This window comes from Equus asinus, chromosome X (genome assembly GCF_041296235.1).
Source record: "Equus asinus isolate D_3611 breed Donkey chromosome X, EquAss-T2T_v2, whole genome shotgun sequence".
In the NCBI taxonomy this organism is placed as follows: domain Eukaryota; kingdom Metazoa; phylum Chordata; class Mammalia; order Perissodactyla; family Equidae; genus Equus; species Equus asinus.
The window spans coordinates 42504331-42520454 of record NC_091820.1 but is presented as its reverse complement, the minus strand read 5'-3'; the positions used below and the strand labels follow the sequence as shown (position 1 = coordinate 42520454).

At 37.9% G+C, this 16124-nt stretch overlaps 1 protein-coding gene across 5 annotated transcripts in view; it reads right to left on the bottom strand.

Moving 5' to 3' along the window:
* Nucleotides 1–10803, bottom strand: part of EFHC2 (EF-hand domain containing 2) — a 254737-nt gene extending 243934 nt beyond the window's left edge. The window contains exon 1 of one of the 5 annotated variants that reach the window (XM_070502623.1): nucleotides 10492–10803. In XM_070502623.1, coding sequence (XP_070358724.1) covers nucleotides 10492–10533 — 42 coding nt within the window. In that variant the 5' untranslated portion in view covers nucleotides 10534–10803. Of the gene's footprint in view, nucleotides 1–9636 lie in introns of all 5 variants that reach the window. The other 4 variants (XM_070502619.1, XM_070502622.1, XM_070502620.1 and 1 more) reach the window with 4 other exon arrangements.
* Nucleotides 10804–16124: the final 5321 nt, after the last annotated feature.

Here is a 16124-nt window from a genome sequence, read left to right as displayed (position 1 = left end):
AAGACATAAGCGAGACTCTAATTCCAGAGACGCTTGTCCTAAGCTGTGAATATCCCCTCTAGTTTTTAAGGCATGGCTGCTACAAGTAGATAGGGGCAATCGACAGGCACCTATTAAGGGTCTGCCCTGGATAAGAAAGGGCAACCCAAAGAGCAATCAATTTCCCAGTCAGCTGGGGAAGGTCACAATCACATACAAAAAGTGTGAAACATAACACAGGCAATAAGGTAGTAAATGAGCGGTCTGGACAATATAAGCATCAGGGTTATGCAGACAGAAAGATGGCATCTGCTGAGGTGATCAGGGAAGGCTTCAGTGAGGAGGCGAGACTGGAGCCAAGTTTTGAGGGAAGGCTAGGATCCGGATGGGAAGAGGAAGAGGCATGAGAATGCTGTCGGGGAAAGGGGTCAGGAAACCAATAATTGAGTGGAAAAGTCCAAAACCTATTGAAAGGACAGACAGTAAGCATTTGGTTTAACTGCAGCAGTCGGCTTGTTTTCCATTATGAAAAAGAAGACTTAGGAAAGAATGGTATTGTTCGAATCTTTTACAATGATGATATACTCATGTGTTACTTGTATAATTAAAAAACACAAACAAAAATTTTTTAAAGAAAGGGATGCTAAGACTGAGGAGAGCATCTAGACTCACAGGAATGGAGCCTGCGGCTGGTGCTGCAGACAAAGTTTGCTGGCTCCCAACAGCCATTATTTACTCCCTTTTCTCTTTCCCAGCTCCAAAAATAGATGGTGAAAAGTCAAGTTCCCAATGCCCCTTGTAGCAAAGGATAACCATGTGACACAATTTTAGCCAATAAGACATAAGGGGGAAACCTACTGGGGGGCTGGGAAACACTTTGTTTCCTGATATAAGAGCCTTTTTCCCTCGCTCTCCTTCCTGCTTGACTTGAACATGGTTATAAGAAGTTGTGATGTCTGGAACTGAGACAACCACTTGCAACCATGAGGGCACAAGTCTAAGAAACAAAAGCCAACATGCTGAAGATGGCAGAATGAAGAGATAAAAAGAGTCTGAGTCCTTTAGGACATTCAGCAGCTACTGCCTATACCTGAAACTGCCATACCTCGAGACTTCTTACAATATGGGGTAATTAATTTGGCTTAAGCCACTGTCAGTCAGGTATTCGGTTACTTATAGCCAAGAGTATCCTAAGTGACACAGCTTTAAAGTTCATGACAGAATACAAAAGTGACCAAAGTTAAGTGTTTGATCCCCGAATAGATAAAGTGTCTCTAATTTCTGAACCCCAAATTAACATTTAAGAATAGCACTGGAATATTCTGTCATTTCCAAAGTATGAATGGCCGCTTTAAGAAGTGGCTCAGCCTGAAATAATGTGATTCCAAGGGCATTTCAGCAGTTAGTGGGAACAAGTAACAGAATACTTTAAATCAAAACCTCCTGTGATCTGGCACAGCAAACACCTATGATTTGTCTGCCCGGCAACTCCCCATCTCTAACTCCTTTCTTTGGCTATATATTTATTTTTAACAGTTTTATTGAAGTATAATTTACACATCATAAAGGTTACCTATTTAGAACATACAATTCAACGGAGTTTACTGTAATTATAAAACTGTGCAATCATCACCATAATCTAATTTTAAAACACTTTCATCACCCCAAAAAGAAACCTCATACCCATTAGCAGTCACTCCCCATTTCCTCCCTTCCCCAACACAGGTCTAGGCAATTATTAATCCTTCTGTCTCTATAGATTTGCCTATTCTGCACATTTCACATAAATGGGATCATACAATATGTAGTCTTTTGCATGTTGTTTATAGTATAATGTTTTTGAGGTTCATCCATGCTATAGCATGTATCAGTGTTTAATTCCTTTTTATGGCCCAATAATATTCCATTATATGAACATACCACCTTTTTTATCCATTCATCAGCTGATGTACATTTGAGTTGTTTCTACTTTTTGGCTTTTATAAATAATGCTGTTATGAACATTCCTGTACACATTTTTTATGGACATATGTTTTCTTTTCTCTTGGGCCTATACCTAGGAGTGCTGTGTCATCTAGTGACTCTACGTTTAACCTTTTGTGGAACTGCAGACTTCCATGGCAGCAGCAGCATTTTACATTCCTGCCAGCAATGTATGAGGGTTCCAACTTCTACACATCCTTGTCAACACTTGTTATTATCTTTTTTGTTATAGCCAACCTAGTAGGTGTAAAGTACTATCTCATTGTGATTTTAATTTGCATTTTTCTAATGATTAATGATGTTGAACATCTTTTCATGTGCTTATTGGCTATTTGTACAGTTTCTTTGAAGCAATGTCTATTCAGATTCTTTGCCCATTTTTAATTGGATTATTTGTCTTTTTATTGTCAAGTTTTGAGAGCTCTTTATATATACTGGATATAAGTCCTGCATCAGATGTATGCTTTACAAGTATTTTCTCCCATAGTATAGGCTGCCTTTTCACTTTTTTCATGGTTTCTTTTAAAGCACAACTTTGGCTGTTTATTGCAGCATTATTTGTAATACCAAAAGACTAGAAGTAACATGACTATACATCAAAAGGGAATGGGTTGAATAAACCATGGTATGTTCACACAGTGGAGTACTAGGTAGCTGTGAATGGAATCCACAATCCAATGGAATGAGGATAGCTCTATATACTACTATGAAGAGATCTCCAAGACATACTATTAAAAGGAAAAATGGAAGGCACAAGAGAATGTGTAGAATATGCTACCATTTATTTCATAAGAGACTATGTGAATATGTGAATATATTTAAAAATTTGCTGTTTTAAAAAACAAAAAAGGAAGGCTAACCCAAAACTAAATAAATAGGGTTTTTTAAAGTTACTGCTAGAGGGAGGGAATAAGATTGAAGGGACAGGAATAAAAGCTAGAATTGTCTGAACGTACCTCACTTTATAAATTTGACTTTGAAGCCACATAAATGTTTTATTTTTACATTACAATAAAACAAAATTTTTTAAGTTAAAAACCAAAAGCAAAATGAAATGAATGAACCTAACTGGGTATTGAGTCATTGACTTAACCATACTGTCAGGAAACATTGAAATGAAATTAAAACCCAATAATTTCACCATACATTCCTAACGGGATATATCCTAAAAACAAAAAGAACTACAAAGAAATCTTAAACTATTTTCAAAACTCAAACTGTTAATAATAATGTTGTTATTATTAATCAAAAGCTATGATATGGATATATATTTTATTTATGGTGGGATAAAGCAAGTAATTATGCTAATATCCTTATGAATCAAGATTTTCAGTGTAAGTAAAAGTATAGAATCAAAGAACTTACTTAAAAACCCTATAATCCTTAATTCACATTTGAAATTTGGATTCATGTTGTAGGGGAGGAAGACATTTCCTCTACCCACTGTGGGTTCTTCTGTTGTATTTTATCTTTAAAAATGTATATATATTTACTAGCTTTGATTTAAGAGAACGAAAATTCAAGCCACAGACTGGGAGAAAATATTTGCAAACCACATATCCAACAATGGACTTGTAGCCAGAATATATAAAGAACTCTCAAAACTCAACAGTAAGGAAACAACTCAATTAAAGAGGGGCAAAAGACTTCCATAGCAGCAGCAGCATTTTACATACCTGCCAGCAACATATGAGGGTTCCAATTTCTTTCACCAAAGAGGATATATGGATGGCAAATAAGCACATGAAAAGATGTTCAACATCACTAGCCATTAGAGAATTAAAAACCTAAATCAAGTTGAGATACCACTACGCACCTATTAGAAAGGTTAAAATCCAAAACACTGATTTGTAGCCAATTGCTTACAGGGACTCAGAGCAACAGGAACTCTCATTCATTGCTGGTGGGAATGCAAAATGGTACAGCCACTGTAGAAGACAGTTTTACAATTTCTCATAAAGTTAAACATACACCTATGGCCAGTTCCTGCCAAGTCCAAGCATCCTGACAAAGTCAAGTATCCTGCCATTCAGAGGAAAGCAGTGGCCATTTTGCTGCAATTTTCAACTTCTCACCTGTATAAGCACAGCTTTCTTTGTTTAACAGGTAGCAAGAGAAAGACCAGAATCTTCCCATTTCAGTTAAAAATGAAATCTAGGGGTGCTTATCTCAAATTTGACCCAGAATTAAGTATGTGTGTGGCAAAATACAAGTGTAAGTTTCACACTGAAGAGGTAATTTTTATTCTTTATTTTTAGTTTTAAAAAAGTAATATTCTTATATACGTATATACTTCACTTTATATATACCATATATACACACACACACACCCCTCACATATATATATAGGTCTATAAGGCGATCAAGATTATGACAATTTTGTAATTGCCTATATTTGAGCTTGATCATGTAAGTTAGTAAAAAAACTTAATTTTCAAGTCTCATATAAAATTGTGTCTCAGGCTATAATATTCTTTTTTTTTTAAAGATTTTATTTTTTTCCTTTTCTCCCCAAAGCCCCCAAGTACATAGTTGTATATTTTCAGTTGTGAGTCCTTCTAGTTGTGGCATGTGGGACGCTGCCTCAACGTGGCCTGACGACCGGTGCCATGTCCGCGCCCAGGATCCGAACTGGCAAAACCCTGGGCTGCGGGAGTGGAGCGTGCGAACTTAACCACTTGGCCACGGGACCGGCCCCAGGCTATAGTATTCTTACTCATATTGCTTTGTCATATGGTTTTAGTAGCTTTATTTAACATTGTCAATATATTCTCACACTGTAAACAGCATTAATTAAATGAATTTACAAGCTTTTATTTAAATGAAATCAACTGAGCCTACTTTTAGAAAAAGTAAATCCCATCTTGGATTAAAATAGTTATTTAACAGAAATGTATTATGCTGCCTTATGAATTTTTTAAATTTATGAAAAGGAAAGAAAGTAAGCTAAGCTTAACTGCCTGTTTGTTTCTCAAGAAAAGCTTGCTAAAAGTCGTTTCTAGCTTTAAATAGGGGAGCAAACTACTCTCACTCATCCCATATACCACATATCATACCTTACTAGCACCCTCTATAGCAGAAACTATGAGAGGTTTTTTAGGCCTACTTGGAAAGGGGAAAAAGGCCAGGGGGAAATCAAACAGGAAATTTTACAATAAGAAAAAACCCTGAAGTTTCCTCTGCTACACTCCCACTTGCATTAGAGCAAACATCCTTTGTGGGAAAGGGAAACCACAGAGCTTAGGGGAATAAACTGGCTGAAATCAACAAATCCATAGAAAAATTATTACTCTTTACTCAAAAGAGACCATTATTATGGGGTCATTATATCTAAAGCTCATGGATCATGCTAATGTACCATAGGCTGTAGAAATCATTTTTACACAGGACTTCTCTGAGACCTGAAAATCATTTCAAAAGTTTCTCTAGGGTAAAAAGATTGAGATTTGCGGTGATGAAAACGTCTTGAAACTACTAGTTCGAGGTGATAGTTGCAGAACACTGAGAATGTACTAAATGCCACTGAATTGCACACTTTTAAATGGTCAATTTTATGTTATATGAAGTTTACCTCAATAAAACAACAACAACAAAACACTGAAGGCAGCTGACTAGGATCTGTTGAGGCTTTCGGCAGTGTGAGAGACTAGATCTGGCCTTGAAGGAAGGTGCAGATCTGACTTTAAAACAGAGGCAAGAATCGGTGGAGATGGCTCTACTGAGCTTGTTTTTCCAAACTCTGATTGTAACCACAATAACAAATAGATTTTAGTGCAACTCAGTCCACACACACACATGACAGGAAAAAAGGTTCGTGAAACAATACTTACTCTTCCCAAGCATAATACATTCTGATGTTTTTATTCTATTCTATTCTGTTTCTTTCTTTCCTTTTTTTTTTTTTAAATTCATTAATGATTTCACAAAGTGAGTGGCAAATTCCAATAGCCTCAGGTGTCAGGCTAAGGGGTTTGGACTCAATACATGTTATTTTAAGGCAATGGCATTGACCGCTAAGAACGTAACCAGGAATCTGTAGGCAGAGTTTTAGATTGGGAAAACTCTCTACCTTGTAAATAAACTGATTGTTTTATGATTATATTTGTCGTTGGGCTAAATTTAAATCGACTTATCTAACATCACATGATGGAAGTCAATATGTGTACTATGTATTACTCATAGTGTTTTTCTCTTTCAGTCGTTTATCATTTAAATCACTGGTAAATTTCCCAAAGAACAATTTTCCTTATATATCAATATGCACGCTTATATTAGTCTAGATAAAAATAAATTTCAAGGTATTGCTCGCACCTTTTTGTAAGAGAGACAGAGAGATTCCGAATTTGTTTTATTTTACTGTTGTGAATTCCAACCATTTTTTTTTCTTCTTAAGCAAACAGTTGCTTCACTATAAATTAGATGATGGACTATTTACAACAACCCCTCCTAAGATGGTGCAAGGCAGCTTCATAAAAAACAAAGTGGGCTCCTGATCACTCATTAGAGGCCTTCAGGATCAGCTATACAACCATCTGCCCAAAATGCTGTAGAAAGCATTTTCAGCTTTGGCTGGAAATGTCCCTTTTAACTTGACTATCTTATCATTTTTGATAATATGCCCGAGATTTTCTTAGCTCAATACAAATGCAGCATGTAAATGGTTGGAAAAAGATGCTGTGTGTCTGGAATGTAGCTATGATCTTTCCCCAAGGTTTTCAATTAATTCACATCAAAATCATTTTAATGTCATCAATGGTACGAATGCTTATATTTTAGAAAGCACAATACTTCCTGTATTTCAGAGACAGAAGTGCAGGTTGCATATCGCCTAGCTGTGGACAGAAATCAATTTGTTCTCATGACTGACTACCAGCAGCTAATTAAGGCGGGGAACAAGCACCTTTTTAATTTCTAAGAAAAAGCAGTAAAAGCTAGCTTAAACCCAAACAGCCAGTAATTATGCTATCTCCAGGTGGTCAAGGTTTTTCACTTGATAATTTAATTCAGCAAGCCAGGCTCTGTAAGGGGTTGGGGGCTTGGTAAAAATGCCATATTTTACTTTACTGACTTCCTGACCATTCTGTGCCAGAAAGCATGCAAATTTTTTAACTAAATACAAGTTTTTAAAACAAAACTAATTTTTTGGCAACACACAGTACATTTAGTACCAAGGCTAGTGTAACAATTTTTTAATGTAGCCACCTGATTTGGACACATACTAGGATACTCAATGTATAAATACTGACTTGTTGAATGACAGCCCAAGGTATCTAATAAGTATACTGTTATTCCCTGATTCATACACATGCACGCATGCACACACTTCTGTTGGTCTGAGGCATAAAGTAAATAAATAATTTTTTAAATACACTCACGAGTCTAGAAGCAGACCCACACGTATTTGGATACTTGATTTATGACAAAGGTAGCTCTACAGAGAAGTGGAGAAAGGGCTGGCCTTTTCCAAAAACGTGCTAATGTCAAGACAACAGGCCCCAAATGGAGTCGCTTATGCTAAGCCTCACATCACCAAACTGAAACTGAACTTACAGTTTCAGCTTTTCCAGAAAGAGAATCTTAAACCTGCCAGTCATGAATCATCGCCTGATCAGCATTAGTTAGGTAACCCGCCTGATAAACCCCTGCCATCCCCTAAAGGAAAGTAACCTTACAATAATAAAGCCAACTTCTGCCTAGTACAACTTCCTCATTACCGCTCCCTTCCGCCTATACAATCTCTTGCCTTATATAGCCAGTTCTTCGGAGCTCCTTTCTATCTGCTAGGCTGGATGCTGCCCGATTCATGAATCGCTGAATAAAGCCAATAAGATCTTTAAAATTTACTCAGTTGAACTTTGTTCTTTAACAGATGGTTCTGGGTCAACCCAATATCCACATGGGAAAAAAATACAACCTGACCCCTCCCTCTTTTCATACACACACACACAAATTTCTTCTAGTTAGATTATAGATCTAACTGCAAGTTTGTAAAAACAACAAAATTCCAGAAGATAACACAGGAAAACATCACCGTGAACTTGGTGTAAGAAACTATTTCTTAAATAGGAAACAAAAAGCACTAATCCAAAGCAAAAATTATTCATCACAAACACCATTAAGAGAGTGAAAAGGCCAACCAAAGACTAGAAGATATTTACAACACATCTATCTGACAAAGGAGCCATATCCAAAATCTATATAGAACTCCTACAAATCACTAAGAAAAAGGCAGGCAACCCAGTAGAAAATTAGACAAGAGACAGGCACTACACAAAAGAGAATATCTAAATGACCAATAAGTGTGTAAAACGTCCTCAACTTTGTTAGGAAATCCGGGAAGCACAGATTAAAACTACAGAGTTGCACTACATCCACTGATCAAAATAACTAAAGTCTAAAAGATTAACAATATCAAGTGTTAGAAACAACATGGAGCAATAGGAACATAAAATGCTGGTGGGGAATTTAAATTGAAATAATCACTTTGACAGTGTCTACTAAAGCTGAACATATGAATACCAGATGATCTAGCAATTGCACCAAGAGACATGAACAAGAACAGGCACAGCAAACTATGCTTAATAACCCCAAACCAACTCTCTGTCAAGAGTAAAATGTGTCTATCAATGATGTGACACTCACACAATGGAACACTATAGAGCAATGAAAATGTACAAACTACCTCTACAGACAGCCACACGAACAAATCTCAGAAACAATGTTGAGCTAAAAAAAAAAAGCCAGTCACCAAAGAATAAACATTGGACATTTCCATTGATAAAAAGTTCAAAAGCAAGCAAAATCGAACTATAGTGACAGCAGCCAGGATAGCGGTTACCTTTAGAGAGTAGGGAAGTGGTAATGACCAGGAAGTGTCCTAAGAAGGGTTGCCACGTAAAATACTAGATGCTCAGTTAAATTTGGATATCAGATAAAGAACAAATCATCTTTCAGTATAAGTAGGTCCCAAGAAATATTTGGGTTATGCCTTTTTATTTGCTAACTTTGGCAACCGTAATCCAGAGAGATTCTTTTGGGATACTGGTAATATTTTATTTCTTGATGTTCATTCTGTGATCATCCATTGTGCATTTTCCTGTATATGTGTTGTACTTTACAATTAAAAACAAGTTAAAAAAAAGCAAAAGTACACTCAGTACAGCCTTACAGATTTTAAAATATCTCATCCGACCACTGTTTTTCCTTCCCACTCTAAATCACTGCGTGTGAGAGCCGTGGTACTTCTGCAGGAGGTGGGCATCTGTAATCTGAAGTGTTGCTGGGCCCAAAGCTGTGGGCTCTACTTTCAATTTTTATTAAAATGACTTTTACACAGCATGCTTCTTTACTTCTGGAATCTTTTTTCATGCCCTGCCTCTCAGAGGTCTTTCTTATTTGTGTGGTTGGCTTAATCTTACCAAAGGGCAGCCTCTACCCATCAGCCAAGAAATACACAAACCAGCGTGCAAGAAGAGAGTTGGACTAACCAGCCAACATGTGGGGGTCAGAATCTAGTGGCCTGAAGCTACAAAGAAAACTGCTACTTTGGGGCCAACAACTTTACGGATAAAGTCAAATGCTTCCCTCGGCTGCCCGCTTTCTGAGTGTATCAGAGGTTTACACAAACACCTGGAGTGGCGCCACCTTGTTCCCTCCCACCAGTGGATTACTTACCTTCTTCCTACAGACACGTGACGATCCAAGTAAAGAGTAGTGACCAGCGCAAACAAAAGCTGAATCATTTTTCCGCTGTTGTTTAAATAAGGTGCTATTCATGGGCAAAAGTTCTTTCCTGCTCAGGGTTTTTTGTGTTGTTTTGTACCTTCATCTTGTTTTGAAATGAACCCTTCCCAATCCAAAATAAAGAAAAAAACTCCTAGTTTGGGTGCTTCTCTCCTTAAAGTTTAGGATCAAACTTGAAGGAACTCTCACCTGCCCCCTACCAGCCTTGAGAGTGCCAGGTTTCTTCACTCTAATAACAAACTTGCTCTCTTTCACACAGGGTATTAAAGATAACGATCAGGCTCCTGGGCCGTGGAGACAGGTTGCCTGGAAGAAACCCAGCTTCACCAGTGAGATTGTGCATCTCTGGCCACTGAGTGACTCATTGCTCTGTGCCTCAGTTTCCTCAACTGTAAAATGGGAATAAAAATACTACCTAATATAAAGGGCTGTCGGGAGCATCAAACGCCGTGTACAGCGATGAAAGCACATGGCACAACTGAAACGCTCAAGGACAGTTTTAATCATCATCACTACCACTGGCTACCTTTGAGGGTCCTGCCACCCATAAAGACTCTACTTAATGTATGTAATGCAGGAAAAGCATCCAGATGCAGTTTGAGAGATAGGGGGAAGGAGAGGCCGAGAGTAAGGGTTCCGCCAGCCTAGAAAGTTTGGTCCAAGTTGTGCCCAATTCACTTAGAAGGCGAAGCAGCGGCAGGCGGCCTCCAGTAGGGTCTGGGAGGTGACCACGCCTGGACCCCACTCCGGCCAGGACTTCTGACCCAGGGCGCCCTCACTACTCACGTTGCGGTTGAGGCTGTAGCCAGGCAGAAACGGCAGGGCCATGGCTCTGAGTGTCCAAAAGTCAAGGGTCCCAGAGGAAAGGGGCCGTTAGGCAGCAGCCGCCCGCGGGCCACGTTGTTTGACCCCCTACGTTACCTAGAGACCAGAGGCGGTGTCATCGAAGGAGGAGGGGCGGCGGCGGGCGGGGACTCTGGGCGGGGCCCGAGTAGGGGCGGGGCCAGGCGGGCAGCTCCGCTCGCACCTCCTCCCCCGCCCACCCCCGCTCCACTCGGCGGGCGCGTGCAGGTCCCCGAGGCTTTTCTCTCCATCCGCATTGTGCACACACAAAGACTGACAACTACACCATTCCCCGCCCCCGCTGCTTTCTGGTTTAACCCCTTACAGAGCTCAAAGCCTTTCCGGTACTTAAGCTCCTCTGATTCTTGCCACAAAATTTTTTTCCATTTGGTTACTAAATTTAGTTCAGATACACAGAAAAGTGCAGAAAATAATATGACACCCGTGCGCTACCAGAAATGTAACACCAGTTAATGTTACATTTACATCAGCTTCTATTTTGTCATTAAAACGTTCGAGATGAATCCAAAGCCACACAGACCCCATCTGTCTTCGCCCCTCCTCACGAAAACCCATTCAGCGGTAACCACCATCCTCAGTCCTTGCTCTGTACATTTTTATATTTGAACTAAATATTTGTAAAGTGCTCGTTCCTGGCCCAATCAGGGGGGCCACACAGGTCAGGTGGCACAAAACGCGGCCCCTGTCACTCCATCATGCACCCAAGATGCCCAGGACAAGGGCCTCCTCGATTCCTCTTCCCACACCTGCAGCTAACCCCTCCCTAAGGCCTACTGGTCGGACAAGCTGGTGTCTCTCGGTCACCACTGCCTCTGTCTCGGTTGGGGCCCCATTATTTCCTGCCTAGTTTTCTTTAAAAAAACGACAACAACTAAATGGTCTTGCCTCTTGAGCCATCCTATTACAATTTGTGATGCCCCTGTTACTCTTCTGCTTCCATATTCTTCTAGCCTTTCCGGCGCCTTCAGGTCGCCAACTCCTCAGCCGGGTCAGAGCCTCAGTCAGGGGGCGCCTACCAATGCCCTCCATCCCTGTCTTTGCCCTCCTCCTCTACTCCAGCTCTGAAAAACCACTGGCAGTTTCCACACCAGACTGCGGTTTCGTCCCTCTGGGATTTTGCAAATGTCATTCACTATCTGCTAGAAACACTCTTCCTTCCTATCTTTCACCTGGGTAGCCTCTTCTTGTCTTCCAGGACTTGGTTCAGTGTAGGAGAGAGGCGTGGAGGCTTTGCCATTTCTGGGAAATATTCTTTCAGCTTCTCCACTCCCCCATCTGTATTAGGTGTTCCTTCTGTGGCTTTCTCGGTGCTGCATCGTAACCATGCGTTTACTTGACTCTCTTCAGAGGCCCCCAAATTCCTCCAGAGCAGAGACTCTATCTCCTTTTTGATTCATAAACAGCATACATTATTTTCTGTTAATAAATTTTACACTACAAATTTCTGCTACCTGCCTTTTTCACTTAAGATTTTATTTTTGAGATTTCTACATGTTAACACATATAAATAGATTTCATTCATTTTAAACACATTGTATGGTTATACCACAAATTACTGATCCATGTTTTGTCATCTGTTGATGACAATTAGGTTGTTTCCAATTTTTCATTTGTTGCCAACAATGCTGCATCCACAACCCCCTCCTATTCCTTTGAAGATTATCTAGGCTACTACCCTGAGCTAGAACGGTTCACACCTTCAACTTTACTAGATCTTGCTAAACAATCTCCAGAATCTTCGAACCCCCAATTTAAAAAGTTCCCTTTCCCCTTCATCCTTTCAACAATGGGTACTATCAAATTGTATGATTTTGAACAATCGTCTTACCAAATGTGAAATGGTATACCATTCTTATTTTGTTTCTCGCTAATTCCTAGTGCAATTAGTTGCCTTTTCACATCTTGTTACCTTCTTCTGTGACTCATCTATTCATATCCTCGGCTGATTTTTCTATTTGACCATTTTTAATTTTTTAAATATATTCAGGATACTAATCCAAGCATGGCAAATATCTTCTCATCATTTGTGGTTTGTCTTTTAACTCCATTTCTAGAATTCTTTATGGTACACGAATGTGTCATTTTACTCTGTTCAACTAGAGCATTCTTTCTCATTATGGTTTGTGTTTTGTATGTGAATTCCAAAAATCCTATAGAACAAAATTATTCTCCTACATGTTCTTACAAATATTTTCAAATATTTCTTTTTTTGTTACTTTTTAAATTAAAATGATTTCAAACCAATAGAAAAGTTGCACGAATAGTACAAAGAACTCCTGCTTACCCTTCACACAGATTACCCCAATTGTTTTGTATTTTACCATATTTGTTTTCTCATTCTCTCTATATATACAATTTTTTCCATTTTAGAGTAAATAGCAGACATCGTGCCCCTTTACCCCTAAATACTTCAGTGTACATTTCCTAATGACAAGGACATTATCTTACATAACTGAAGTACAATAATCAAAATCAGAAAATTAGTGTTAATAAAATACTATTTTCTAATCTAAAATACTTATTCAAATTTTGTCGATTGTCCCCAAAATATTTTTAGCAAAAAAATTAATTTTAAACAATCTGTCCCAGAATCTGATCCAGTATCACAGAATAGTTGTCACATCTCTTTATTCTCCTTTAATCTGGAACAGTGCCTCCATCTTTCTTTGTCTTTCTGACCTTGATATTGTTGAAGAGAACAGGCCAGGTATGTGGTAGAATGCTCTTCAGTTTAGGTTTGACCGATGTTTCTTCATGAGTAGATTGGTGGCTTTTTGTTTATGGCTTTTTGGCAGGAACGCCACAAGAGGAATGCCATGTCCTTCTCATTCATCAAAGGAGCAGGTGCATAATGCGTATTTTATCCATCAGTGGTGAGGTTAATTTGATCACCTGGTTAAGGTGATGTATGCCAAGTTTCTCCACTATAAAGTTACTGTTTTTCCTTTCCGATTAATAACCATTTTGTGAGGAGATACTTTGAGACTATGTGAATACCAAGCATCAACTGAGGATTTTGCCCAAACAGTTTATTACCATGATAGCTGCCAGATGGTGATTTCTTTACTCCAGCATTGCTTCTACATATACTAGTTGGCATTCTACTACAAGGAAGTCCTTTTCTTTCCTCTCCATTTATTTATTTATTCATTCATTTATATCAGAATGGTCTACAGATTCATATTTTATTCAGTGGATTATAATCTTTACTATTGTTATTTATTTTGATGCTAAACTTGTCCTACCTTTGGTCAGTGGGAGTCCCTCTAAGCTGACTATTCCATCTTTTTTATTGTCCCCACCATTTTTTTTTAACACAGTTCTTTTTGATGAGGAAGATTGGCCCTGAGCGAACATCTGTTGCCAATCTTCCTCTTCGCACTGCCCCCCAAACCCCAGTACATAGTTGTATATCCTAGTTGTAAGTCATTCTGGTTCCACTATATGGGATGCTGCCACAGCATGGCTTGATGAGCGGTGTGTAGGTTCACACCCAGGATCCAAACTAGCCAATCCTAGGCCACAGAAACAGAGCACACGAATGTAACCACTTGGCCATGGGGCCACCCAGTCCCCACCATTTTTCAAGCACTTCCTTGTGCTCTATCACTACAAGATATTTGAGATATCTACAGATATAGGTAGATATAGATATGCACATATGACTATATTTTTTCCATTTCTTTCTATCACTAGATAGATACAGATATGGATATATGTAGTAATAGATGTATTAAAACCCATGAGTTTATACTGGTATGGCCAATTCCAGTCAACACAATAGAATACATGCTCCAGTTCCACTTTCCACATCTGTAATGCCCTTCTCAAACAGTAAGAAACCTGAATCCAATTACCCTGAAAATATTTACTTATTTGTTCAATACTAAAAGACCCCCAAAGCAGTTTTAGGATGTGTAACTTACATCATTGTGAAAAACAAACCTACTAACCAGAGTTCAATATTTGTTTTCAGGCTTTTCTCTTTAGTGCTTATGTATTTAGTCAAAATACTGTGTTGCACAATGGCTTGGGTTTGTTTTCCCTCTCCTCGCCTCCTCTTCCTGTTTACAGCACTTTTGTTACTTCAGTTACTCATCTGAAAATCAGTGTGGTTCATTCTTTTCCCTTGTGTATTACACATTTTTTTGCTCTATTCTTGTCTGTTTCTTCTTTGTCTTTCTTATTTTGTAGCTGTGGTTCTCTCTTTTTCATTTGATTGATTTAGCTAGTGGTTTATTTGTTTTGTTACTTTTTTCAAAGAACCAGAATTTTGATTTTATTACTTTGACCTACTGTTTTCTATTCCTCATCTTCATTATTTTTCTGCCTTTACTTTTATTGTTTTATTCTTTGTGCTTTCTTTTGGCTCATTTGTTGTTCTTTCTCTCATTTTTTAAGTTGATATAATTCATTCATTTTCATTCTTTTATTTTTACTGCTGTAAGTGTTAAAGGCTATGAATTTTTCTCTGATCTTTACTTTAAATGTATCCAATAGTCTCTGATATGTAGTGTTTTCATTATTTGTTTAGCAATTTTGGGGGGTATTCTGTAATTTTGGCTTGTATTTTCCCTTTCACCCAAGAGTTGCTTAATAGAAGATTTTTAAAATTTCTAGTTGGAAGAGCTTTTGGGGTTTTTTTTAAATTTTGGTTTAATTGCACTGTGATAAGAAAGTATTGTTTGTAATATTTCTATTGTATAAAACTTATTAATGCATTCTTTGTGACCTAATATTTGATCAATTTGGGGGAATATTTCATGTGCAATTGAGAAGGAAGGTATACTCTCTATTTTTAGGTTCTAAAGTTCAGTAGAGATCAATGAGATCTATCTTATTGATTATGTTGTTTACTTCTTCTGTATCCTTACTTGTATTTCTGCCACTTGATCTGTTCTGCACTGGGAGTGGCATGTTAAAGTCTCCTATTAGCAATGCATTTCTCTCCATGTCTCCTTGCATCTGTAGTTTCTGCTTTATAAAGGTGATTATTTGATACATAGTTTTTCATAACTGTTGTACCTACATTATGAAATTGGCTTTTAGCATTATAAAGTATCCTTTTTTGGTCACGTTTAATTATTTTTTGGTCTGAATTCTACTTTGTCTGATATCAAAGATGCCTTTATTTTTAGTCTGTCTGAATCATTTTGACTTATTTGTAGCTCCTGTACACCACATATAGTTGTCTTGCTCTGTGAGCCATATTGAAAATATTTTTCTTTTAGTAGGTGAGTTAAGCCCTTTCACATTTATTAATAAGACATATTTTTTATCTCAACTTTAGTATATTATTTTATATTGTAATAGCCATGTGTATTGTGTATATTTACTATTTCTTTTTCTTCATGAGGTGTTCTCTTTGCTATTGTAATTTAGATATTTCTTTTGGCATTTAGGAAGGCTGGTATTTTTGTTCTAGTGCTTATTTTTGCACTTATAACTCCTTTAAGAGAATTGAATATCTTCAATTTTACTAAGTAATATTAAATTTTTTAAAGTGACTATAGCCAATATGTTGAAATTTTCATTTCAGTAAGTAAAGTATGCTT